Genomic DNA, 26015 nt, shown 5'->3' on the forward strand with positions numbered 1-26015 from the left:
ATATCGAACTTTATATTAACTTGTCCAACTTTGAGAGATTACACCTTTAATTCAAAAAATTACAACGTTCTATTCGCCCTTCCTACACGGATCAAATTTCTTCGAGGAAAATTTGAACTCCCGGTTTTCCTTGGCAATCTAAAGGAAACCATTCCTCTGGTTTTTCCTATTTCATTCACTAAATGTGATCCTTTTTTCAACTTTCAACAAAGATCGAATTTCGTTGAAGAGCATTTGAATTCCAATGAAATTGATTTAGGTTTCAATAGGATTTCTGACTAGAATAGTAAAGTTCCCTCGATACGAAACTTCTGGAGGATGACCAACGGTGCTCGGACTTCGAAATTTCGACGATGTCATGAAGCAAACGAGATAAGTCGGCATGTATTAATGGAAGGGAAAGTCTGCCAACGTGTGGGGAAGTACGTGATGGTGGAGCTTAAGCTCATCAGGAAGCCTAAAATTCATTTATACTGTGGTTATATAGACAGTCTGACACCGACACCAGCACGATGTTTCATGTTAACTTTAATGGCCCAAACATACTCTATCTAGAGGAAAACTTCCGTATTCTAATAGCTCTCTCGTAACATTTTAATGCGATAAAATCTGCCTAGTGGTCAGCACGTTGAATACATAATATTCATGAAACTAAATTTGTTTTCTTTGCAAGGGAAATTCGATATGAATGGCGGTTCAGGGCTGGGTCAGTAAAAGAGAACGTTGCCAGTATTTTAGGAAGACTAGATAATGTAGTTGATGAAATTGTTAATACTTAGCACATCAAATTATAACAGTTTACTATTTTTAGCGGTTATAGTGTTTTCCCACAAGATTGATTTTACCTATGACTCCCACCAGCAGTCAACCATACGCGTTAAAGGGATGATAAATAAGCAAATTTCATCGTTTTCAAATTTCCTCCAGGGGAACCGTTACAGGGGGCGAAGAAACTTTGTGAATGGAGTTGAAATGACTATGAGGAAAGTTCTTGTTCAGATGTTGCAACGGAGAATCAAAAGAGCTCGGTAACCAGGCCGACGCGTAATGAGTTAGCACGTGCCACCTGCTAAGAAGACTTTATAATTCTTCGAGCTGGCTCGGTGGGGAGCATTTTCGCGTCTCCACTAAATTTTGTTCATATTTCAACGTCGTGCAGTTTCGAACTCGTTATTCGTGATATTTTACGATCATAGCTTCGCGCTAGGTTCACGAGGCGAATTTTATGCTTGACTCTACGCCAGCGAAAGATAGAGGGAGAGCAAGATGAGTCGGCAACTCGATCCAGAGCTTCGATGATCGTAAATTTCTAATTATATCATGTCAAACATACTTTCCAAGTTTTGCCAACGTTAGTTTAATTAAAATTGTGGTTTTCTTGCTAAAAGTACCTATTTTCACTGAACTTCTAAAATGTCGATATCCCTTTTTACTTGTATTTCGTTTGTATTTTTTTATTTCTCCACAATTTTGATTGTACCATATTCACTATTTATTGGTTTCCGATAATCGAAGTAAAACTCGTCCAAATTTGGGAATTAAATAGGGTTCAGGGGAACGCTTTTTCGATAGTTCTGACAAAGCTGACTAGGCGAATCGCTAGCCACGCCACAATGAATTCCACCAAATTTTGCAATTGGTCACATCTGCTTCCTTATAGATTTTCTGTCTTTCTCTAATTTTTATGCATACGACAGAATTTTTTGGGGCTGGAGGGTACGTATGAAAAGCACCCTTGAGTGTACGTAGTTTGAATAGAAACTTCCCTTCGTTAAATTTCATTCCGTTGATCTGAGCACATCGAATTCACCTTTAATCACGTTCCTAAGTCCTTGTAAATCGAAGTAGGCATTCCATTTCCTTCCTTATTCCGCTGTTAATCGCTAATGATTAGTGGTGAAAGGAACAGTGAACGATGAGGAGAATTGGAGACCCTATTTAAGTTCCGTAATTTTCCTATCTCCTGTTTCCGGAATCAATTCAAACATTAGGATAGTTGCTATCTGAAAGTACTGCAGGTGTAATATTGCATGTGTATATTTCACTTATAAAAAAAGTAGTAGATATAATATCATTGTCCATAGGATGTATTTTTAATTGTACACATAACATAACAATAACCCATAGATTATGTTGGCTACGATTTTAGTCCCTAAATATCATCATGGTTTATTATAATTGACAGTAGCAACTGCCATTTGCATCTAATACACTAAATACAATAATAAGTTAGAATTTGATTGCAAGCAACTGTAAGGAATGATCCACAGAAAGGGTCGAAAAATCTAGAAGTATAGAGTATTTTAAAAAAACGCATATCAAATGAATATTTCTTCATAATTTTGTAAAATAATCTACACCCATAAATTTCTTTACCTTTCTTCTTCATTTTCCGTGCATGTATAATTGCATGGACATATTTATGATACAGTTACGTACGAATAATTAGCAATTAAGGGAGTACGTAATAAATATCTGGCTGCTCGTTCGACAATTTATGAAATGCAAGAAGAGGGCGAGGAAAAAGGGCAGCGGAAATGGAAACTAGGTCGTATAAATTGCAGCACCCTGGTTCGGTTCCGTTGGAAAGACCAGATCGTTGAGCTTGAATCCATCTTTTATTCCGTCTCGATCGAGATCCTTTTTCAATGCTTCCACAAATTGGAAAACCTTGTCTTTCGTTGTGATGGCCACTATGCAGCCGCCCCACCTGTATGAAATAAAAACGCACAGGTGCAACCTCGATATCTCTTCCTCCACTTTTTTTTTGGAAATCCTTTCCGGAAATATTTCGACCGTGATTGACGGACTTTATGACGGAGGAAAATCACGAGAGTCATGAGAAAATATTTTTCAGCAAATCGTACAATAGTTCTTTGGTGTGCAAAAGAGAGTCTGAATAAAGGAAATCACCTTGGAAAAGAAATCTTATCGCTCATATCGGAATAAAGGGGAATCTATTTCTAAAGTAATTCAAGGTGTCTTCGTGGCTGCTCTCGAACGTAATCAAATTCATTGCATTCTCATCGTAAAACGATTAAGCCATTCTCCTGAGCTCTTTTCCGCCCTCGGTTTCTTCTATTCGAACGTGCCATTTCACATTCCCGCTTCTATAGCTAAAACGACAGCTATCGAGATGAAATTTCGGGTAATAAAGGAACTTCGTAACCAATGGAGTTCCGAAGCGTATCAGGAACTTGCCAACAGACGCGAACTGAGGGCTTCATCAAAGGGATCACAAGAAATGATTAACATCGAATATTATCTATTAAAGATCTTTAAATTGATTAAAAAACTTCGAGGGTTTTCCGTGATTTCTATGTAAAAAGAATACTAGCGAGTTCAAATACCAATTTCAATTACTATTTATCTGCTGAAATAAAAATTCTAGACTTTTATCGTTACTTCTTTTTTCTGCATCTTGGCCTTCAAAATCATGATTCTCTTCCAATGCCGTAAGAAAACTTCCAAAATTTCTCATTACTATCATAGTCTTGTGCACCTGTTCTTAATTGGAAATTGAAACGGTAACTGATATCGTAATGGAATCGATGGAGACGATAATTTACATAATCGCGTGGCCAGATGGACGTCTGTTGAATTAAAAAATTCTAACTGTTCGAATATGGTTTATAAACCCAAATTATTCGCATTCGATTTGAAAATTTGTTTTCTGTGGCAACCGAACAGAGAAAAGTAAGGTGAAAAATCACATCTGTGTTTGACGTCACTTCTTGAAATGTAAATTTCCACTTCCTCCCCGTTGTTTTTGATTCTCGAGGGCATCTACTATGCCTAAGGCGCGAAATTTGTTCGCTCGTGTAGAAATTTAATTTATAAGCCTCGAGTGCCTTGTGTTTTGCCATTTCGTGGGCAGGTTGCACTTACCCAGCTCCCGTGAGCCTCGCTCCCAATGCACCACAAGTCATAGCTTTGTCGACCAGCGCATCGACGCTCGGGTGGCTGCACTCGTACAGCTTGCACAGGCTCTCATGGCTCCCCGACATCAGACTACCTAGCTGCCGTAGCTTTTCCTCCTCCATAATACCCTTCTCCTCGTTTATACGCCGGAATGCCACCACTCTGCCAGCCTCTAGAATACGCAATCATACGAGCGTTTAATCGATAGAAATTGAATAATCGCGACAATCGCGCGCAACAGGAATCGCAGAGGATGTGCACCTGCATTTATAACAGGTCGGATTCGAGCTGGGTGAAGAACCATCTCGTTTATTCTAACGTATCAAGCGATTTTTTAATACATTAAGTGTCACGATACATTTACTAAAAATTCGATCATGTACTTAAGCGGCGATTCTAGCTTAAAAAACGATTTCTAATTCGTTTTTATATTTTTCTACAGTGCTATTCTTTTTCCAGTAGCTGATCACTATAATTTATTGTTTGTACCATTTATATTTATGTAAGTGAGTATTATTTGTTCAAAGAGTTCAAAGTCTTAAACTTTTTTGAACAAAATAATGAACTGTGAATATACAATTTCACTGTACGAAAAATGAGTCGAAAATACACAATAAAATTTTTTGTAATCGTACTTTCTTTTTGAGACAATTAAGTTGGTAATATAATCGAGGACTAGCGTATGGAAGTATGCACAGTTTTGGCTGCTTGAAGGGTACACGGCGGCGTAACACTCATGGTCTGACTACAGTCTGACTATCTCTACTATAGACTCTCTATGGTAAGCTAGTAGCACTCCAGTTTCTCTGTTTCCCTCATAATGCCAAAAAGTGTACTTTAGTGCACTCGTTTTCGGTTAAAATTCAAAGTTAATTTTTTTGAAAACATTACGTGATATTAAAAAATTTAATTCTGCATTCTCGACTTATTTTTCCACTTAGAATCGCCTCCTTTCCATTTGTACCGCCCTGTACAGAATATATGTAGACATAGATGTAAGGGAACTTGAAAAAATTGTTCATACCTAAAAATTGGTGACGATCGTCCCGTCTATTTCTCTAAATGAAATAACTGAGAGCTTTTAGAAGCCTCCGTTAGTGCTAAAAGCGACAGAAATGAATAAGATACACGGTACCTTATCCTATATTATTCTCACGAGTACAGTTCGTGTACGAGAGTATAGCAAGTATGTATATCGTATCCGTAGTACCGTTGCATGCATGAAATTTAATCGTTTTAAGTAGTCTGGTTAAGAACACTGCCATTATTCATTTGAACGTAATAATATAACGGGTCAAAACAATTTCGCGACTAAATTCAGGGAATTCGAACGGGAATTTCAAGCGAACAACGGGAAAAGTTAATTCTCACGTTTGACATCGCGTCTGGTTCGAGTGGAGCCTCGTTATTCTTCTATACCGTCGATTGTCACCAGAAAATTCACTCGGTTAAGGTGATCCAGGGGCGATCGTTGGGAAGAGACGAAACAGGGCTAAAAGTGGATGAAAGCTACGAAGGGTTTTCTGCGCGGTTTCCGTTGCGTTTCCACGGCAATAAATTCTATGGATTGAGTCGAACACACGGCGTTGGGAACAAATAGCGGTCGCAATCGATAAAGTGCCGCCACGAAAATTTATTGCTTCGTGGAAGAATGCGTTCGAGTGATTGATCAGCGTCGCTGTACTTTTCATAACAAGTATCGTGCGTTCGACAATTTTCCTACGCGGAAGAACAACAGTGCATCATTTTTGCGTGGGTGTTTCAGCAACTGAAAAGGATGGCAAATGGGGAAGACCAAGATGCTTGATCGCGAAAGAAGTTGTTCTTTCATTATTCAAACGGGCCGGATTACTTCTAGCCTAAGTAACATCTATATTTACATATATGAATTATTCCTGCGAAAACGTGGCTGAAATCGAGCGGAACGGTTCCGAGAAAAATTGCTGCATAAATAATCGTTGTTTACTCCTAGAAAACTGTCTGATCCAGGAGAATTTTTCCAAATTAATAAATATGGTAGTTTGTTGCGCGCAAAGGTGAGAAAAATGCATACTGTGCAATTTTCTCCTCGTAAAATCAGATAATGATGAATAGATTTTGTTACCTTGGTAGACGTGCAAAGCGCGTTTCTTGAGCTTGAATTTCTGCGAGCCATCGAAGGAACTCAGGGACGATATTTCTCGGAGCCTCTCGTTCGTCGTATCGAGAGTTTCGCTGATCTAGAAAAATAATGTGTACCATTGCCGATAATGCGCGCCGACGATCCTGTTATTGCCGGAGTCGTGGCTTTTTAGTGGTGTGACGCGAATCGTACAAGGTGATCGAGGAAATTTAGAAAGCATCGAAGGAATTAGACCTCCATGTTCCGTGAAGGAATTGCTATCGATATCTGGGAGCGCAGGGGGCAGCAATATACGTTTATAGAAAGCTATGACGCTCGATGCAAGAAAAATGAGAGTAATCGATATAAAATGTCAAGTGTTAATATTTTAAGTAAAACTGAGCCTAAGATTTTGATTTATACTAACACTAGAATCTACTTGCTTCTAAGTAAGTCAGAAGTATTTTAATATGTTTAATATTGGAGTTTAAGTATTTCTCCACTTTTACATTATTCAAAATACGCGAAATACACTTTTTTATTTATGCTAGTTGATATCAAATGTTATTCTCATCAGCATTTGTAAGCCTTATACAGTAAGCGTCTGAGATAAGGTTTGTAGCCAAAACTATAGATATTAGAGAACTTTACTTGAAGTGTACTTTATGCATTTCCCATAATCTGGAAGTGTCCAAATATTTATGAACGGTAGTGTATACTTCCTTCAATTTATTCTGTTCTCTATAGTACTGCCCATGGATCAATGAAGGAGACTTTCGTCGATATCCATGATGTCGAAAAGGTATTTGGACGTTATCCTTATTAATGTTATGTCAATTACATACCTCGTCTAAAGTATACGGGTCTTCGTGAAGCTCAGTGGTTACCACAGAGACCATTTCATCCAAGCTAAGGCCAAGACATTTTTGGACGTCGATTAATCGCTGCACATGTTCCCAGTCTTTGTTTCTTTTCTTCGCTATTATCTGGAGAAACAGAAGTCAACTCTCTTGAGGAAAAAGTGCCTGCTAAATTATTAATCATTTGTAGAAATCTGTAGATTGTTTCCCACGTATAACTATTTTAGAAATTATGTCCCATTTGTTGGTACGCTTCTCCCCAATCCTCAATTTGCATGAGAACTAGTTGTTTGTGTTGTTTTGATACTTAAGCGTTGTTCGAGACATATATAGCACTTTCGCTGAGGCGCATCGATCAAAGTCGGTTGTGCAACAACCGTAAAACTTAATCGAAACGCAATCTCATCAGTCTCATTAGAACTTTATGCCTGAACGATTCCTCGAGTGCTCATTGTTGCTCGAAGTCAAGGAACGCATCCAACACAGACATCTCCAACCGTGATTTTAGCTATTCTTATAATACCTAACTAATTCATCTCATTTCTTTGAAGATAACGTCTTTACTTTTTATTTCGTATTCGAGAAATTGCTTATAATTCTATGTATTTTAATATCAAATTTTATCTGCTCGATGCACGAGGCTTATATTCAATTTAACGGTTGGATACATTCACGCAAGTTTGTTTCTGAGTGGGCGACTTATCTTGAGCTAATTAGTTCTAGCTAACCGGTGTCACTACGCAGAGATTGTACTTCATCCTTGCACTCGGAGTTTATCTTGCTCAAAAAACTTCCCCTCTTAGCTAGCTAATTTTACAGCGACACTGTCAATCCAATTATAAGTTGCATTTCCATACGAAACGTATCATCGTATACCGAGCGGTAAATTGTGGAAGTTTTAAGCAAAAGTGTTATATCTTCGCTGGGAAATTGTGTCAGTAAAGAATACCTTGTAGAAATTTCATAAACTATGCAAAACTCAGTCCAACTTTAACTATATCTTAATATAATTATTCAACACGGTACAATTTATATAATGTTTGTTTTGTATTCTTCTATTACTTTCAAGAGTTTCTTACACGAAAGCTCTCGGTGGATTTGTAAACACCATAAAAGTAAAGTATTATTGCTGTTTCTAGTTGTTCCTCAGAGAACAAAGTTTAACTGTTACGTGATGAAAGTAATCATGTAATTGATTTTCGTAGGTTTTAATCAAAATTTTCAATATTAGAAAATGATCATGTTACCTTTGCTGCTAGTCGACACTCAGCTACCCTTAAATTGAAATCCGCGGTGGAGGCTTTGTTGTGACAAGCCTGGCTGTGCGCTATTACGAACACTGCGGTTTCCGGTAGTGTGACGTCGGTACCACGCAACGGGTTGAATTCGATTAGCATCGCGGAACCTTTGCAGATATTAACAAGAGTTAACACAAATGCATTCATAAATATAAAATACCCAAAATTTCACCAAAATTACATATTAAATAGATATATTTTGTAAAAGAAGTGTGAAGCTTTAGAAACTTCTCCAAATTTTAAAATTATCTACTTTTCAAATGTTTACATCTTTTAATTTTCGACTTTTAACATTTTTTAAATCTAAAAATTTTACATTTTTTTTAGAATCAATCGAGTTGTCTGTCGGGGGTGTCAAATGGTTCATAGTGATGCTTGGTCAGTCACTCAGATCTCCACGTTAAAAAATCAGAAAAAAAATAAAATAATCACCAGCCTTCCCCAGAAAAGCAATCGCTTGATCCATCCCCCCGCCTTGCGTTCCAATGTACCTTTCAGCGTTGGCGCTGATGGTAGCGAGCTCACGTTTCGACAATTGATGCTGTAACACAAGACAAACAGTTGTCTCTATCGAAAAATTCACCAATGAAATCCCCTTCCTAGTCCGCGGGTGTAATTAGTTACACTGTTTATTTTACGTTTTAGTTTATCTCGTAACATCTTTTACAATTACTGCATCGACAGAACAGGTGTAGGTAAATACTTTTTTTACTCGTAAAACGTTTCTCCCTCGAACTGATTTGGTGATTGCGAACGCGACAGAGTTGGAAACTGCTTTTTAACTGGCGAAACAAACTTTTCCGATTCGTGACCTAAAGTTGCTCAACGTCGAAAGACTATTTAAATTTATTTTAACGTTTAAGCGGAATTCGTTTAGAGAAAATGAAAAGTACTGATACCGTTTGGATAGAATATTCTTTTACGTTGGGGTGCGTTTTTTGAACTAAAGCTAAAACAAGGGATCAATCGAAGATTTCCCTCAGTCGATTGCCGACTTTTTCAACATCTACTGCGGAAATATCTTCACGAGTGACGCAAAAAGTTACGGGAATTATTCAGCCGAGGAGGAAGCTTTTAATCGCAGAACCGACAGACGATATCTTCGTTTCACAAGAAATAAATGCGATGATCTATAAGATAAAATATTCACAAAGTCGGACAACTAAAAAGTGTTATGCAAATGAAACGAAATCCTGCCACGTGAATATTAATTCTGACTGAGTAGACAGTCATTTTAATTCGTAATACAAACTCCGTTATTCACCGTCCTCGAGAGGAATTTTATGTTGGAGTTATGGTTTATTTCTTCCTTCGTGCGCTATTTTAATTAATATTCACCGAAGAATAAATAATGTAAAATAGTGTAATATTACAGCATCCCTTATTCGAGAGTTGTAATCTTGCATCCACTGGATTACTAAAAACGGCTGCTTCAGAGTTAATAATAAACGGATCAGTTTCATATTGCGTTTCACCAACTGAGGTATCGTGTTCACTCCATTTCCACATAAAGGGAGAAATCCATTCCAATCCCCGTTAATCAGATAACGTGGAATCTTCCGATTGAAAGATTCCATGCAACAGAGGACAGCATAATTCCGTTAAACTCATAGCATTCAATAGTGAATCACGATATCCCCTGTCCGAGTCGTATGAAATCACCTTAAAAGAATCACTTTAGTGGTCGATTACCAGATTGACTTGAACCAAACAAGTCGGCTATACGAAAGAATATTGACGAGCCTTATCTAGAAAGAATCGTTGTCAATGGATAGGAAGTTAGTTGTCAGAAATGGAGAAGAAAGTATCAGAACTGCCCCAGGACATCTATTTAAAGATACTAGGGACATAATATAGAAGGTCTGACAATGAGTTGGCCGACTACTGGTGTGCTCGTGACTACGCCTAAGGAGACATTAGGGCCTCGTAAACTTTCCTCATCGATCTTGGTCGCCTGGAGAGAAGAGGAGCGAAAAGAAAGGCGAAATTTCACTTATCTCTGGTCCAAGGACGACTGTGATTTTCTCGCGTGTAGTTATTGCAACGCGATGGAATATCGCCGCGTGTGTACGTGATTTAATCGCGGCGAAATAGTCGCAGTTGAGGACGTGATACTGATACCTTGGCTCGTCTTTCAATGACCTAGCTTTACTAATTGCGACGTGGCCAAGAAGACCTTGTTGATGATTCTTCTGCTGTATTTTGCTTCCTGATGAAATATTCTTTTTGTGAGTATCTTTATTGATATGAATTAGAGTTGTTTTGATGCAGCACTTTAATGCATAATTTTTAATCCTTAGTCCTTGCTTTGTTTACATAGGCATGTGGTTGTAGTTACTGCACAATGATTGTAAATTGAAACCCCGGACGTCATAGGGGCAACAGGAGCACACACGACACCACAGATACGCATTAATAGATGCGAGTAATTCGACTAATAGTGAAAATGCGTATGATCTTACATAAAGATCCGACCAATCAGACCTGCATTTCTTTCAGGTTTCAATTTACGATCGTTGTACAGTACATATATCAATCGACATTAAAATCTTGTTTAATTTCATTATTTGCTACTGCTAAGAAACAAATAGAATGAAGACTTGAATATGAAAAACGTTAGAATTTTTGTGGTGAAACACATACCAAATTTAAGATATAAATATTTCAATAGGTCATTAAAAAATTTGGGAAAGAAAAGGTTAAAAGCAATTTCTCAGTAATCCCGTTTGTAATACAATTCCATTTCGAATTGCAGTTATTATCTACTTTTCGATCGATATTTATGTAATTTTGTATGATCCTGTAACTCGAAACGAGTTATTCAAGGTTCACATTTCATTGAAGCAAATAATATAGGTACTTTCAGGATTCAACTCTAAAGAGACGATTTCACGTTACAGTAAATCGAAGCTTTTATGATCGTGACAGCGAGTGTCATAACTTTTGTCGTCGCTAAAACTAAACGTGACAATGAAACTTAATACTATTACATTGTTGTATATGGTGTCATAACAATAAAAATTGATTGATTTTCATTGCAAGGTACCTTAAAGTTAAAATTTTACGTGACAGTAAAACTCATGACTTTTGTAGTCATGACATACAACAACTTAATAGTATTAAGTTTCATTATCACACCTAGTTTTCGCGACACCAAAAGTCATGACAGTCGTTGTCACGACCATATAGATATATTTTCATGTGACATTAAAAGTTACGACGTTTGCTGTAATGACACTATACAACAATATAATAGCATAATGTGTCATTGTCGCATCTAGTTTTCATGACGGCACAACTTATGACATTAGGGTACGAACACATTATTATCACGTTGCGTGAACTCACGTTATATATTATACCAAATTCATAGAGTACGTTGAGGTTTCTCCATTGTTTTAGACCTATTTTGCTATAATATGAAATAAATTCGCTATAATATGAAACAAATTTGCTATAATATGTAACGTGATTCCATGTGACTTGACAGTAATGTGTTTGCATTTTAACACGTTGACTGCCATGTCACCCATATGTGGGTGACAATTTTTACATGATTGTGAATAACGGTAAGTTACATAATCATGAATAATAGTAATATACAGAATTTCAGCGACACTTAGTAAAAGAGACAAAACATTTTAAAATAATCATGAAAATGAATTAAAAACAATTTTCTTTAAAGTTGGAATCACAGCCAAAGTGATAGAATTTTTAATGAAGTTAAAGTGGCAGTTAACGTGTTAAACGTCGCGATTTAGGGTGCAAAGACATTATTGTCACGTCATGTGAACACGTATGAACTCATTGTAACTTGTTATGGACCTTGCAGAAGAGTCTTCAAACTCAGTCTTTATACTCTACACTCCACATTGGCTCTCAAAGTCTACCATAGCATCCTCCATTAACAAGTCTCTCAACAACCGCTTTTTCTTTTTATCATCACAAGGCACACATTTCGCAATTCTCTCAAAAAGCAATCTTCCAGGTGCAAGATGAATCATTCACGCTCTCCCTCTGTTCTCGAACCTGATAAAACTTCCGCAGAATGTAATTCTTTCAAAGAGGAAGTTAAACAGATCGTTTACCTTCGTAAGCCCCGCGTGAAACCCACTTCTTTCTCAACGATGAAAAACGTGGATCGCGGCTCCCTCGAAAAACACTGCTAATCCCTGAAGAGTAGAAGGGGAACTTGAGAAATTTTCCAGTCATTTTTCTGAAGCGATATTAACGTCTGGATGGGAGAGACTCAAAGAGAGACGATCGGCGGAAAGTACATGATGAGCGGGGAATGAAAATTGCGACAGCGCCATTCATTAGCCGATATTATTACGCAATTAGCTTGTACATTGAGCCATTTGAATCGGTAGACAGTGTTTGTGGTAATGATACACATTGCAATTAGTAGGCACTATTTTCTGTCGAAGAATATAGAAATTTTTGTGCACTTAGCACTTCGTTCGAAATTGCCGCCGGTGTTAAATTATTCCTCGCCTAAACAGCAGTTATTTGTGCGTAAATTATACTATACACATACTCCCCAACCATAATTTTAACTCTATAATTCTAGTTTCCACAGAGAGAGAGAGTATCAAACTCAAATGCGACAGAAAAGTTCTCTTTCAGTTATCTCTAGCAGCGAATTGCAGGAGGCGGAGTACCTGGACTTCTCCGAGTACTAGTCAACAGCGAAATACGTTATGAAAACGTGGATCGAATGCTCACCTGGTTGGCGTATACAGTTAGAAGTACAGCCGAAGAGACGAGAGCGCTTGAGCTGGAGAGGCCCGAATTAGGAGGAATATTTCCCCATACAGCAGCTAGAATCCCCGAGGGTACGCACTCTTTGGGGATCACTTCAAGACCACCCTTCACGCCACAGAGGAAGTATTCGTACCATTCTGGACCGCTTCCAACGTCCTTGATGCAGGCACTGCAGAAAAATGTCAAACTAACACTCTGTTGGTAACCTGGGTCACTGAAGACCCAAACGAAATTTCACTCGTTCTCCGAAACAAAATGTTTGGAGAATTTATTTTCCTCACCTAAAAACAATTTGTATAAAGGTTTTAGTTCACAAAATTTGTTGGTCTAGATAAGTTTTGTTTTGATCAATAGACATACAATAAAAATTAACTTTATGCCCCCAACAATCCAGGATAGCGTTAATCTTTTCGAAAGTAAGTGAATTTTTATTTTTTTAGTATTTTCCTCATTTTTTGATACTTACTGATGGAATAAACTAAATAAAGGCATTCTTCATGGCTGAGAGAAATGCTGAATATCTGCGTTATTATTTATGCGAGCGTGAACCTAAATTTTGTGAGGATGAAGTCGATGAGAAGGACATTTTGATTTATTTATTTTATAATTATAATTTGTCTTTAAATTTTTGTGATAATAATGTTTTATGTCACGTTTCATTTTTAGATATTCGTCCTTTTAAAACCTTGTTTATAGTTATATTTATTGTATCCATAAATCATTCCAAAAATAAACTGTTGCATATATGTACATATGCTTGCCTTTTTTTAATAGTTACAGTCTTAGATATACAATCCTGTAACAATTTTTTTCAATATTCATTTTCTTATTACAAAGTTGTACATTTTCAAACAAATTCCTGTTTTTTTTTGCATTTTATTTAAAATTTTTGTATTTATTGAAACATATTGCAAACATTTGACTTATTGAATGATTGTATAATATAGTAAAGATTTTGACAAGTATTCTAAGATATTTAAAAATTTTTTTAAATATGTAAACAATACGAAAATTTGACTAAAACAAAAAAGACCTAGGTTGCCTACGATTTTAAAAAAAATATGGTTTTCTGGAGAGGATTAATTCTATTTTGGCGAATCACAAGTGTTCCGCGTTTCCTTGAAAACTATTGTGCACCGTGGACACTGCAGTAGTCATTTCTACGTACTTTTCAGTTTCTATTATAAAGATTAATCTATCTTATAACAACGCTTGAAAAGTTTGAAGACTGTCGCGAGTACACCTGTTGTATAAAATTCTGAGAGAAGTTATAAAGAACGGTGAAGCGTGCAACGTAGAGATGGCGAATTACACGAGCTCTTTGCATTATACTCTTTCCATTTGCATTATGGAAAGCTTCATTTTTTTTCTTGGCGAAGTACCGTGGTTATTTTACACAAAAGTTGTTATCCTTTTACGCTTGATAGCAAAAAGATTAGCGTTCACACCACAACGAGCTATACTGCTTTTGGTACGTAAGCTTGATAATTAAATTTAAATTATCAATAATGAGGACCGAAATTAATGTTAGAACTATGTGTACAATAAAATCAAGCTATAAAAATTTGCTAAAGCATTTTTAACAAAATTCTACTTTTGGATATAAAGCAGTATTTGTAGATGAATATGATGGAATCAGAAAGCGTGTAACAAAACTGTCAACATCTATTACCTTGCCCTTAACTTATGTTAGCAGTTGTAAGAAGATGTGAACTACTGGATGTCCGAGAAATCTTTGGAAAATATAGTCGCTCCTGTTTTAAACATCAGAATAAATTGTTGAAATATGAGACTCTCTGGCGAATCACGATTTTTCTACCGACTGTATTTTTACGCTCGATAAAGAAAACCAGCTGCGAGTAACTTCCAGCAATTCTTACGTAATAAGCAACAGTCCAGGCAGCTGTTGACCGAACACGACTCGTTATTTCCCACAAATATTTTCTCTCGTGTTATTTACAGACGTAAACACATGTTCATAACCATTTGCAGATTAAAATACCTTCCCTGAAAATCGATCGATTATGGGAAAGCAGCAAGCTTGCATCGCGTTTTTCTCGATTCACCCTGTGACACCCTGTGTAAGGAATTATCAGTATCTACGTGCGTGAGTAAACATGCTCAGTACAGACACGCTTTAACATAGGTATGTAGGTACATGTTCCCAAGTACAGAGGGATCTCAGCAAATATGTACTCTAGACACACATGCACTTTCCTATTACGTTATTCCATACCTAGTAATTACGTTTCTTATTTTACATTTTGATTCAAAATAGTAGAAATTTTTTTATACATAATACTAAACAATAATTTTCTTAGAAATAAAATAATTTCTAATGATATTATTTGGAGGATGACTTCCTGAATAGCACACGACGTCTTGAAGACGTATATTTTATGTCCAACGTCTTACGACATAAGTTGGACGTCTTAAAAACATCCAAGAGCGTATGTCGTAAAGACTCGCGAAATTTACGTCCATAAGACATCTTAAAGACACAATACATGGACGTTCTAAAGACTTACGCTTTTGGACGTCTTAAAAACGTCTAATTTTTGTCTGGACGTCTTATATACGTAATTTGAACGTCTTTAAAATCTCTTATAAATGTTTCTTAAGACGTCCTAAAGACATACTGATTTGTAATATCGGACGTCTCAGAGACGTCTTTTGGACATTTTTGGAACTTTACTGGATGTTTTTGAGACATTTTTAAGATGTCTCTGTGCTATTTGGGAGGTGTCCTGAACGTCTAGAACAAACGTCTTTAAGACATCTTTAAGATATCTGTGTGACGTTCTAAAGATGTCTTAAAGATGTCACGTTTTGAAACAACAGATGTTCACATGACCTTTCTACGAGATTTGGAGGATACTACCGACATCCTTAGAACGTCTTGAATGTTAAGCACGGATGTCTTTATGATGTTATAAAGATGTCTTTGTGCTATTGGGGTAAATTCATGAGTGCATGAGTAGATATGTACATGCTCAAATAAACCAACATTTATAACTATTTACATATCAATATTCGGATATTAATAATTCCAGTGTTTGAATTACATTCGATGTTTTAATTCTTTGATAGCGTAGTTCGAGTAAGATCTGAAAGGCACAAAGTACCGAATAATTTAGTACAAATAATACTTAGGCACAACAATGCTCTAGTTTATGAATGTACACTCTGATATTTTTACAGTTTTCTTCCTTTCCCCATCCTCGAAATTCAAAGAAAAAGAAATCGTTTAATTTCGAGATTTTATTGGACTGTCAAAGAATTAATGTCAGCCGAAAATTCGCTGTCGACGTCATCCAATCTGTTCCAGCTCGCTCGCGTGACATCTCGACGTTCCGGCGACAGTCTCCTTACCTCGCGCCAAACAATTGCGCCAAAGGATTCTGTGACTGCGTGTAATATGGCTGATCGGTCGGGCAATGTTTGCGAATTTCGCAGACAACGCGGGGCATTTGCAATTGACACGCGGTCATTAAACGCTAGGGGCGACTAATGGAATTACCGTCGAGTTTGTCTTTATCGTTGCGCCTTTCATTTCATTGTTGGTCGTTTTAATCGCGCGCCCAAGGAGCGTCGAGACGGTTTCCCGGCAAATTAGTTCCACGTCGTGCCGAACGCCATTTATTTCTGTCGCCGAGCCGCGGGAGATGCATCCGCGAAACTTTCTCGTGGCGAAATTGCATTCCGATGTTTCCCGCGGAATTTCGTATTACTTTTCGGCGACTCGCTCCCGAACAAACGTGGACAACGAAATTATTTTGGTCGCAAAGCCGTCGATCGATCGAAGCTCCCACGATTTTTCTATTTGAATTTTAAGCATTAGGAAATTGCTGTTGGAATACGGTTTTCCCCTGGGACGATGCCTTTTTTCGTCGTTATTTTATGAGAATCATTAAACTCAATGGTAATTGGAAATAGTCCGAGAAATTCTCGTAAAATTTCGATTCGAACATTTTCCAATATCGAGTTTCCGAAAGTAGGAATATTTTTAATGATGTTTTGTTGTTGCAACTCGACCTACTCACTTAGGTATTGGAGAACGCAAGAGGTAGGAACCTACTACCTACATACTAACATTGTTTTTACTAATCGGGCACAGATATAAAGTTTGGCATCGAAATTTGCATGTAGAATCGATTTATAATATCCTATAAAAGGAGGATGATAAGAAATGGCCGATTTTTTCCTTAGAGGCGGGAATAAAATTCAAATGATGTATTATAGAATTGCTGTGGTGTAATCAATTTCCCTCTAAACTATAAGGAAAACGTGAAAATATTGATAAACACCATGAAAAATGCACATTTTTGTCTTCAATCCAAATGCTTTATTTCAAGATGCTTTATCTATGTAAATTTATTTACTAAATTTACTTTACTAAATTTAATATATTTGATACATCATATTTGTCTATCTTACAGTTAAAGTATGTCATGAAATTATCGTACGGGCACTGCGAAAAAGAAATTATATTGACTTCTGATATCGAGTTAAAACTACTTACATTGTTTGTTCCATGATTTTGTCTAAAGTTTATATGCATGTACGCATGTTATATCATATTCGTGATAATAGTGATTTCGTATTTGAAATCATCAAAGATTCCACTAAGACAAGTCATCGCGAACACAATATTGACTTAGATAATGGAAGTGCCCTCTTATTGCGAGTTGGACAACGTTCACGTCGATTGAATTCTATCAAACTGTTTAGGTTTTATTTGATAAAATCCTTTCTGGGCTCTCATCAATTTTAAGTCATTACTGTTCATGCAAAGTAGGTTGCCGAGTAGTAGGTTGTTGTTCTCATGTTATATTTATTTGCAAATTAGAATATTTGCAAGATATACACCTAGGAACGTATAGTCTCTTATCTATTTTTGAGGATAATGCATCTTCAGATTCAGATGATAAGGATGAAGTTTTTTGAAGTCCAACTCATATTAATTTAATATCGAAGATCAAGACTTTTATTAACATTTCCGCCATTCATATATTTAATTCCATGACATACTCTAACTGTAAGACAAAAAAATATCATGAATCACATGTATAAATCTAAATAGACCTTGAAATAAAGCATCTGGATGGAAGACAAAAATCCGCATTTTTTATGGCTTTTATCAATATTTGCAGGTTTTCCTCACACTTTACGGAAAAAACTGATTACATTACGTTATTGAACATTAATAATTCTATAAGACACCACTTGAACTTTACTTTCTGCCTTCTGAGCAAAAATCGGCCATTTCTTAACATCCACCTTTGACATACGGATTTTTGAAATGTGTTCGCGACACTTTAAAAACTTACAGTTAAGTAAAATTTCTAACGACCTCCTCCAATTTCGTAGAAAATATAATTATATTTTAAGAACTTTCGAAGGTTTAAAGAACTTTCGAACTTACTTTCGTCATATCAAACTGGTCAATCCACTCACCTCACATCCTTGAAACTGCACCGGAAATCTTTATATTTCGGGTCTAGATTGGTGAGCCGGATATCGTCGTCTTTCGAGAGAGCCACGGCAACGAGGATATCTTGTTCGATGGCCATTGGGAAAACGGCATAGCCGCAGTAATCGATGTGCTCACCGATTAAATTAACTCTACAGAACGAACGGGCAAAACAAACGCAATTACTCGTAAAGGAATTGAATTCATCAGCAGCTGTGTAAGCGACTACTAAAATAAGCCAGATATGCACAAAAATAGCTTCGATTCCTCGTAAACGAACTGTTTACAACGATAGAAAAAGTGTATCGATGTTTGCATCGACAATAGTAAACGCAGCAAGTATACAAATACAAATACTACAATTTCGCAAAAATAAAAATTAAATAAAGGAATCATTTTTTGCGTACCTTCCGGGAACTCTGACGAAAAATGAGGGTTTAACATCGTATTTCGATGTGAAATGTGCAGCCAGGGTGTTCAGTCGTCCTAGGAGTTTCTCATCCGGTCGCAAAACGGCCACCAGCTCTTCCGGTTCTGTGTCGTACTTCCCGTTCGCGTTGTGTGGCATGACGTTCATTGTTCCGTTCGGCGAAGCAAACGGTTTATTTTATAAAATCCGAGGAAATCCTACACTGCAACAAATCCAAGCAAAAAATTTGAAATCGATAATTATTCCGTGTACAAAAACAATTAACTAAGCACTGGATGTTCATTTCGCAGTGTTTCATTTTGGCAAAAAATTTGATTCTTTAGCCTAGCGATACTAAGAAACCTCTGGTTAGAGACTCCAACAGCATTTATGGTTTCAGTAAGGTTACAATTAAGGATCGCAACTCGGGTCTAGGCATGTGTTTCGATCATGACTGGTAATCTATTCGGCTTCCTTTGAGTTTGCCCGTGGTGATACAATTTGTTTAGGCGAACGACGCGATAGCAACAAGTAGAAAAAAAGGGAGTTTCACTCGATTGATGACGCAAAAAATAATAGGATCACATAGGAATTCTTATTATTAAATCAGATAAGATTATAACCTTTATTTAACTTATAAGTTAGATTTCATTTAGAGTTAAGATCTTGCTGGTTCCAGTGAAGAATGATACATAATTTAGGTACTGTTTCACTATCACTATTATCCTTTAAAAATATGTAATACTTATCTTACGTTTATTAATTATTGACGTTCATTAATTATTAAGTTTATTAATTAAATGTATTAATTATTTGAACTATTGATACCCTGAAAAAATAGCGCCGAACACATTTATACATACTGTTTGAAATATGTACATGTACAGAGTGTCCCGATAAAAATTACCACCTTGATTATCTTTTAAACTGTAAGAGTAATAGAAAAATTTGTCAAATAAAAGTTGTTTGATATTAAAGGGGTCATCATATGATCGTGTTCACTTCTTTATAGGAGGAGTCGTTGAAGATATATGAAGGTCACTTTTGTTTTTCTAAATGGCACCCTACATTTTTCTGTTTAGCCTCTGATAATAACTCTCAAGATGAATACAAATATCTATAACATAAAATCATTCAAAGTCATGCAAGAGAGATTACGAATAATAAATAAACCTTGGCAACGATACAGATCTATTGGTTTCGGGGCTCATCTCATCAGCGGAGTACAGTATATATTTTTATATTAATATGTGAACAAAGCAAAAACATTCTTTCATATTTACGTAACAATGTTTAATGGTAAACTATAAATTCACACTGTACTGGAAACTCTTTGGAAACAGATCTCTTGTAAACTGCCAATGCAAGAATTGTACTCCAATATTCGACAGATGTCAGACATTTCCACATTGCATCGCATCCTTACAGTACTCTCTACATGATTTTGCAAATCAATTTTTATGTAAATTTATTATCAATAATCAGAATCGTGTCATGTTTCATGTCATTTTCAAGGAATCGACTAGAACTTGCGTTTAATAAGGAGCTTGACTTTTCCACCTTTTAATCCCTATTCCTACTCTTATCTTTTATGATTCTATCGATTTCGAGCGTCGAGCTTGTGCCTGAAGGTTCTCATATTCGTCCTACTTTGCGGTATGTGTATATCGAATAAAGTAGTGAGGATAGCAACAATATTCAATCGTGACGTCTCAAACGAGCCTCGATGGAACAAGTACTATACATGCATATTGTATCTTTTGAAAGTTGTTACATACTAAGTGACGAGTTTTCGTTCTACAGTGTAGAGGTAGATTTATTTGTACAGTGACTCGCATTAATATTAGGACATTACGGTGTTCCTCAGTTTGTCGCTGCATACCTTTGTTCCTGACATATGTAGTGCTATGCGTAGCACAATGAGTCGAACAATGAATGGAGTAATGAGTTGAAACATAAATTAAGAACTGATCAAGGATATTAATTATATATGTAATTGACCAAAAGTGCTACATCCCCTTCCACAATCATCAGCTTTAATTATTAAATTACAATATTTGTAAAATTTTAATAAAATCTAAGAAGAAACTGAAAATACGGTGAGTAGAACAGTGAAAGACTATTTTACATGATCTTTGACATCCTTAAACGTTTACAACAGGTTATTAATAAAAAGAAATATCCAGTAAAGTAATTAAAATTTATAATTTTGTTAAATATACCTATATGTATTTTCTGTGAAAGTATTACTACACGGAAAAAATAGTCATACTTTTGTAAAATTATCAAAGATTATCTTAATTACGATAAGAGCAGCTTTGTTAAATCTACAAAATCAACTCTTACTGATTTTATTAAACTCAGGTTTGCTGAAGTACTACTGTAAATGCTACAAGAGACTTCGATAACTTCAGTTTAACATTTTTTTCCGTGTAAGGCCAGGTGCACACGACCAACAGTGGGTGAAGGACAATTTTGTCAGTCCTAATAAATGCAATGGATTTTGCTTTTTTGTCGGCCATCTATTCTGTCAGTCGTATGTGTAGTCTCATTCAAATTCATTGTGTCTATTGGACCCGACAAAACTGTAGTTCACCAATTTTCGTTCGTGTTGGCCTGTTCCAGGTGTCCGAATATTTTTACGTCAAAATTGACCACTACTTTTATTGCTTCTTATACAAAAATCCATGTGAATTAAATAAGTGAAACATATGTTTTTATAATGTTATTTACAATGAGTATTTTCATACAATAAAAAATAATCAGTGCGTAAATATTGTGAGGAACAAAGACGTACAAAATAACTCACGAATATCGTGATGTCCAAATATTAATGCGTATCACTATATCGATTCCTCCAGATTACAATGAAACCAGTTCCTGTGAACTGGGATTACTGGGAAGCATATCTTAGATTAGATTTAAACAATTATATCGTGATTAAAGATTAAAATGCGACAGATAAATAAAATTCAGTAGACAACAGGATTTTGTTAAATTTAGTTATCAATTGATAAGCGAGTTTGGCTGTGTCGAATATAATAATATATAGGATGTCTCATATTTTTCCACACAAACTTCGCCAGTGTACTCACAGGTAAAAATAGTACTAAACTGTCATGTGACAAAAAGTCGATAAATGTTTTATTAAAATATTATATCAAAAATATGAAATGTAAAGAATACAATAATACCATGTCTCAGCCCTATACCAAGCGTAAGAAGTATATGTAGAAATATTCTAAGGGGTCGTAGGGGAGCTCAAATGGAACACAAAGTGTCGTATGACGTAATGTGCGATGTGTCTCCATTTTGCAATAATAATGCCTTAAAGTTGATATACATGTAAGAAATATAAGCCCCCAAAGTTTAGTCTTTGTCGATTTTTACAACTCCCTTCACGTTTAAATTTACATCTCCGAAACTACTAAAGACACAAAATTCAGCTTTTTTTTATGAATCTTGAAGGATGTACATATGTAAGTAAATTTTTTCATATTTCGAAAAAGGTTTTTTCAATATAAAAAATAAAAATACGGAAAAACTGTTCCGTGGCGCAGCTCTCCCTGTATCGTTTCCACTAGGAGGGCGTTGGTGGAAGAGTACCCTGGAGGCTATGCTACTTTGCAGGCATTTTCGTAGTTTTCATCCCGCAAAGTGGTTGATTATTAATTGCGTATTGTGTGATATCTTCGGAATATGGGCATCTTAGTACGTTTCAGATTACGCGCCAAAATAAAGTGTTCAAAGAAGTCCTAATTCAAAAATTAGCAGAATTGCATGGTATGAAATACATAATGTTAAAAATACTGTTTAATACATTTTGAAAATTAAGGCAGACCGCCAGGCACACGTACAGGTAAAAATCGTTTAAAAAGCTGATAGCTACAACATATTTAAAAGTCATCGAAATCTGTGAGGAAATAGTTTTACTAGAACTTTACTCGTAATTCTAAATTATTCAGTTCAGAAATTTACCATTACAAGTAAAATCAGTGATAAAATCAGTGGAAATCAGTGGACAGCAATAGTGTTGAAAAGTGTAATTCCAGCGAAAACTCAGAATAAATGTAAGACAATCATTTTCCAAATGTGTAATTTCTACAGTTATTTTTTATTCATTTATGTTTACCATTATACAAGTGATCTCAGAACTGATGGTACAAGCGGAAAGGGTATGATTCTACATGAAAAAATAAGACGAAAAGGTAGAATAAAAATTCTTGATATCACGCTTCATTTTCAAGAAAATTGACTTTGAATTTTGACCGAGTACAGGTGTACCGAACTACAGTTTTAGGCGTTTGAGGGGTAAACGAGGAAAGGGGAATGCTTCTAACGTACCGTAGAGACTGTCAGTGGTCAGATTAAAAGTATTTTCCTTACCCCTTGTACCCTTCAGGCACCCAAAACTGTACTTCCGTACGCTTGCACTCAACCACAATGTAGAATCACTTCCTTTCCGCGTGTACCATCAATTTTGAAACACCCTGTATATTATGTTGTACTCATTCAGGGTGTTCAACCACAGATGTGATTAACAGAAATTTTAAATTTTAAATTTGTCAGAAATTTTAAAAAGCGATTCTACATGTCAAAATGAGACGAAGATGAAGATGAATGAAATTATCTTTGGGGTTTTGTTTCCAAGTTGTCAGCTGTTGAGAAAATATCTAAAATACGCACAAAATCATGTCTAACAATAAGTTGTATAAACAATGGCGGCTCACAAGTGATCACATGACCCGCGTCCTCAAATGTTACTTGTTGACGTAAGTCACGTGACCACTATTAAGCCGCCATTGTTCTTACATATCGCGTCCCTGACTATTGCACGTCTGCAATTGACTGAGTTCTCAAGTGAGACACTTCATGCATGTTTTAAGTGTTTTCTCGTTAATCAGCCCCTTCACCTATTTTTTTAAATTTTATTTTAATTTTCTTTCGTAATGTTATCACTTTCGCTGCCGATCTGAAACGATAGATTATGCCAAACTGCAAACTACATAGCTCCCGTTAACTAAACATACATCCATCACACAATAGTGCCCAACTGGTTACTTGCGAAAAAGTCCCATCTCGCGCTGGCGTGAGATCGGCAGCGAATTTATTACAAAATATGCACGAGTCAAACTCGTCAAAAAATTTGAAGGAGCTAATAACTTTGAAACGAAGCCTCAACCACATTTCTATCATTCTCGACTTTCGTTTTATTTTAGCACGTAGAATCTCCTTTTAAAATTTCTAACACCTGCTGTCGAACACCCATGTATCACTATTTTGATCATGTTTTGTTAGATACTTTTTTATGCTTTTATGCCTCCTCCATTTTGTAGTTAATTTCTGTAATTATTCTTTATAGAGTATTTTTTATTAGTAACATGAATTCATATAAGAGAATTCCACGTTTGTATTTAACATACGGATGCTGGTCAGGTATTCTTGATTTCCAACTATTGAATATATAATCGGGAAAAACGTGACAAAGTATACCACACATTTATCTGTAGAATACGCTATCGAAGTTTGTACAGAAAAATCTGGGACACCCTGTATAAGTATGCACATGCTTCTGGCGCTTATCAATGTTGAAATATGTGACTCATTTGTATTATAATGAAAACAGCAGCCAGAAATGAAGAAGCATATTTTGAGGAAAAATCGATTCAGAAAATATCTATATCTATCTAGCGACAGGTACTATTGCTAACGGCTCTATTCGTTAAGATTTAGTAACATCTTACGTGTATACTCAATTAGGATAATTGGTTTGCAGTTAGGAATTAAAATGCCTGATCGCTTCGTAGAACTTTCGAATTCTTTCGGAAAATATTGCAATATCCGAGACGAAATCTTCGACGCTAATAAATTATAGAAATATTATTCTATATGCTTATATAATATTGACATATGTGTATACTTGATCATTGAAATTTTAATATTGCAAAATTAATAAATATTTCCCCATGAAACATTAATACTTTTTAGTTACCTTATACTTATTAAACATGAATTTCACGTAATATGAAGTATGTTCTACATAAACATAAATAATGCCGCAGTCACATTACAAGGTACAGTGTAGAAAGAACGATAACAAAACAACAAACAAGTATCAATCATTTATGAGTTTATCGTCTCCAGCATAAAATTGTATCTTCCGGTACTTTTATCTCCACGAAGCAAAGGAAATCAAATTACCTATTAACGTATCTTGCCTTTTGTAAAGTTGCTTTGGTGTTTCTTGATTGGATATAGGGCTGTGCCATTAATTCGCAAATGCCAAGAACCGAGGCTAACAACGATTCACGTAAGTGTGCTATTGCACTGGAAGCACGAAGCTCGCTCGAGCGCCAATAAATTTACTCTGTACTCTGTAGGCAGCGATAACGTTGCAAGATAAATTCAAAGCATACAATCGAGAGAAATCGACTTGGTTCGTATCTTTTCGTTCAGTGGTTCCGGAAAGCTTTGTTATTTGCGCAACGCTATACGCGTATCACTGTTTTAATTCGCTAAAAAGAAGCACCATATTTTACAACATCAAATGATTCTCGTGACAACTGAATAATCTATTTTTTTAATATTGTTTAGTTTATTTAGTTTAACACGCATTGTATCTAAAAATAAATTAAACTTCATTATCTACGTTTTGCCATTTTTACAATTTTCACACTTCTCAATTTTAAACACTGTCACAAAACTGTACGTACCACTTTTCTACTGTTTGCTGCTACCAATTCTATTTGCTTATTTAAAACGCGTGCGATTCGCGGTTGTTTTCACTACTACCCTACGAAGGGCACCACTGTGTAGGTTGCTCAGTTAATGAAAACGCGTCTTACGATGAAATAAAGGTGAATTGACATAGCTTATAAACTTGTAAGTAATCGTATTAGTGTGCCACAACGTAGTTAGCTAATTAACATTGAAAATCGGTTTGTTATTAACGTGTCAACGAAGTATAGACCTGTATTCTCGCAATGTATACACACACAAATGCGTCTGCGTCCGTGTGTGAATGAGTTAATGGCGGCTGTCGCCGCGTCAGCTTCGTGTTGGAATGGTGGGAGAATGCTACAACGTATGTAGTTTGCACTGTCACAACGTACCTGTCACTGCACTCGATGGACTCCGCTTGTTGAATAACAATACGTCAAGTTATCGTGCTTGATTAACTTTATGTACA

General features: G+C 36.0%; 1 protein-coding gene across 3 annotated transcripts; it reads right to left on the reverse strand.

The window, feature by feature from the left end:
• Positions 1–2066: 2066 nt before the first annotated feature.
• On the reverse strand, positions 2067–26015 carry Galk (N-acetylgalactosamine kinase). 3 transcript variants are annotated; one of them, XM_076392863.1, is made up of 10 exons: positions 25939–26015; positions 18825–19049; positions 18402–18569; positions 12906–13113; positions 8613–8721; positions 8130–8287; positions 6868–7008; positions 6026–6140; positions 3889–4093; positions 2067–2710 (listed from the first exon to the last, which is right to left on the reverse strand). In XM_076392863.1, exons 2-10 carry the CDS (start codon positions 18992–18994, stop codon positions 2545–2547), a joined length of 1440 nt encoding a protein of 479 aa, XP_076248978.1. In that variant the 5' UTR covers positions 18995–19049; positions 25939–26015; the 3' UTR covers positions 2067–2544. The 3 variants fall into 3 exon arrangements, with proteins under 3 accessions (XP_076248978.1, XP_076248979.1, XP_076248977.1); XM_076392864.1 differs by having other exon boundaries at positions 18825–19044; positions 25939–26006; XM_076392862.1 differs by lacking the exon at positions 25939–26015 and adding an exon at positions 25028–25133.

This window comes from Calliopsis andreniformis, chromosome 2 (assembly GCF_051401765.1).
Source record: "Calliopsis andreniformis isolate RMS-2024a chromosome 2, iyCalAndr_principal, whole genome shotgun sequence".
NCBI classification, from domain to species: domain Eukaryota; kingdom Metazoa; phylum Arthropoda; class Insecta; order Hymenoptera; family Andrenidae; genus Calliopsis; species Calliopsis andreniformis.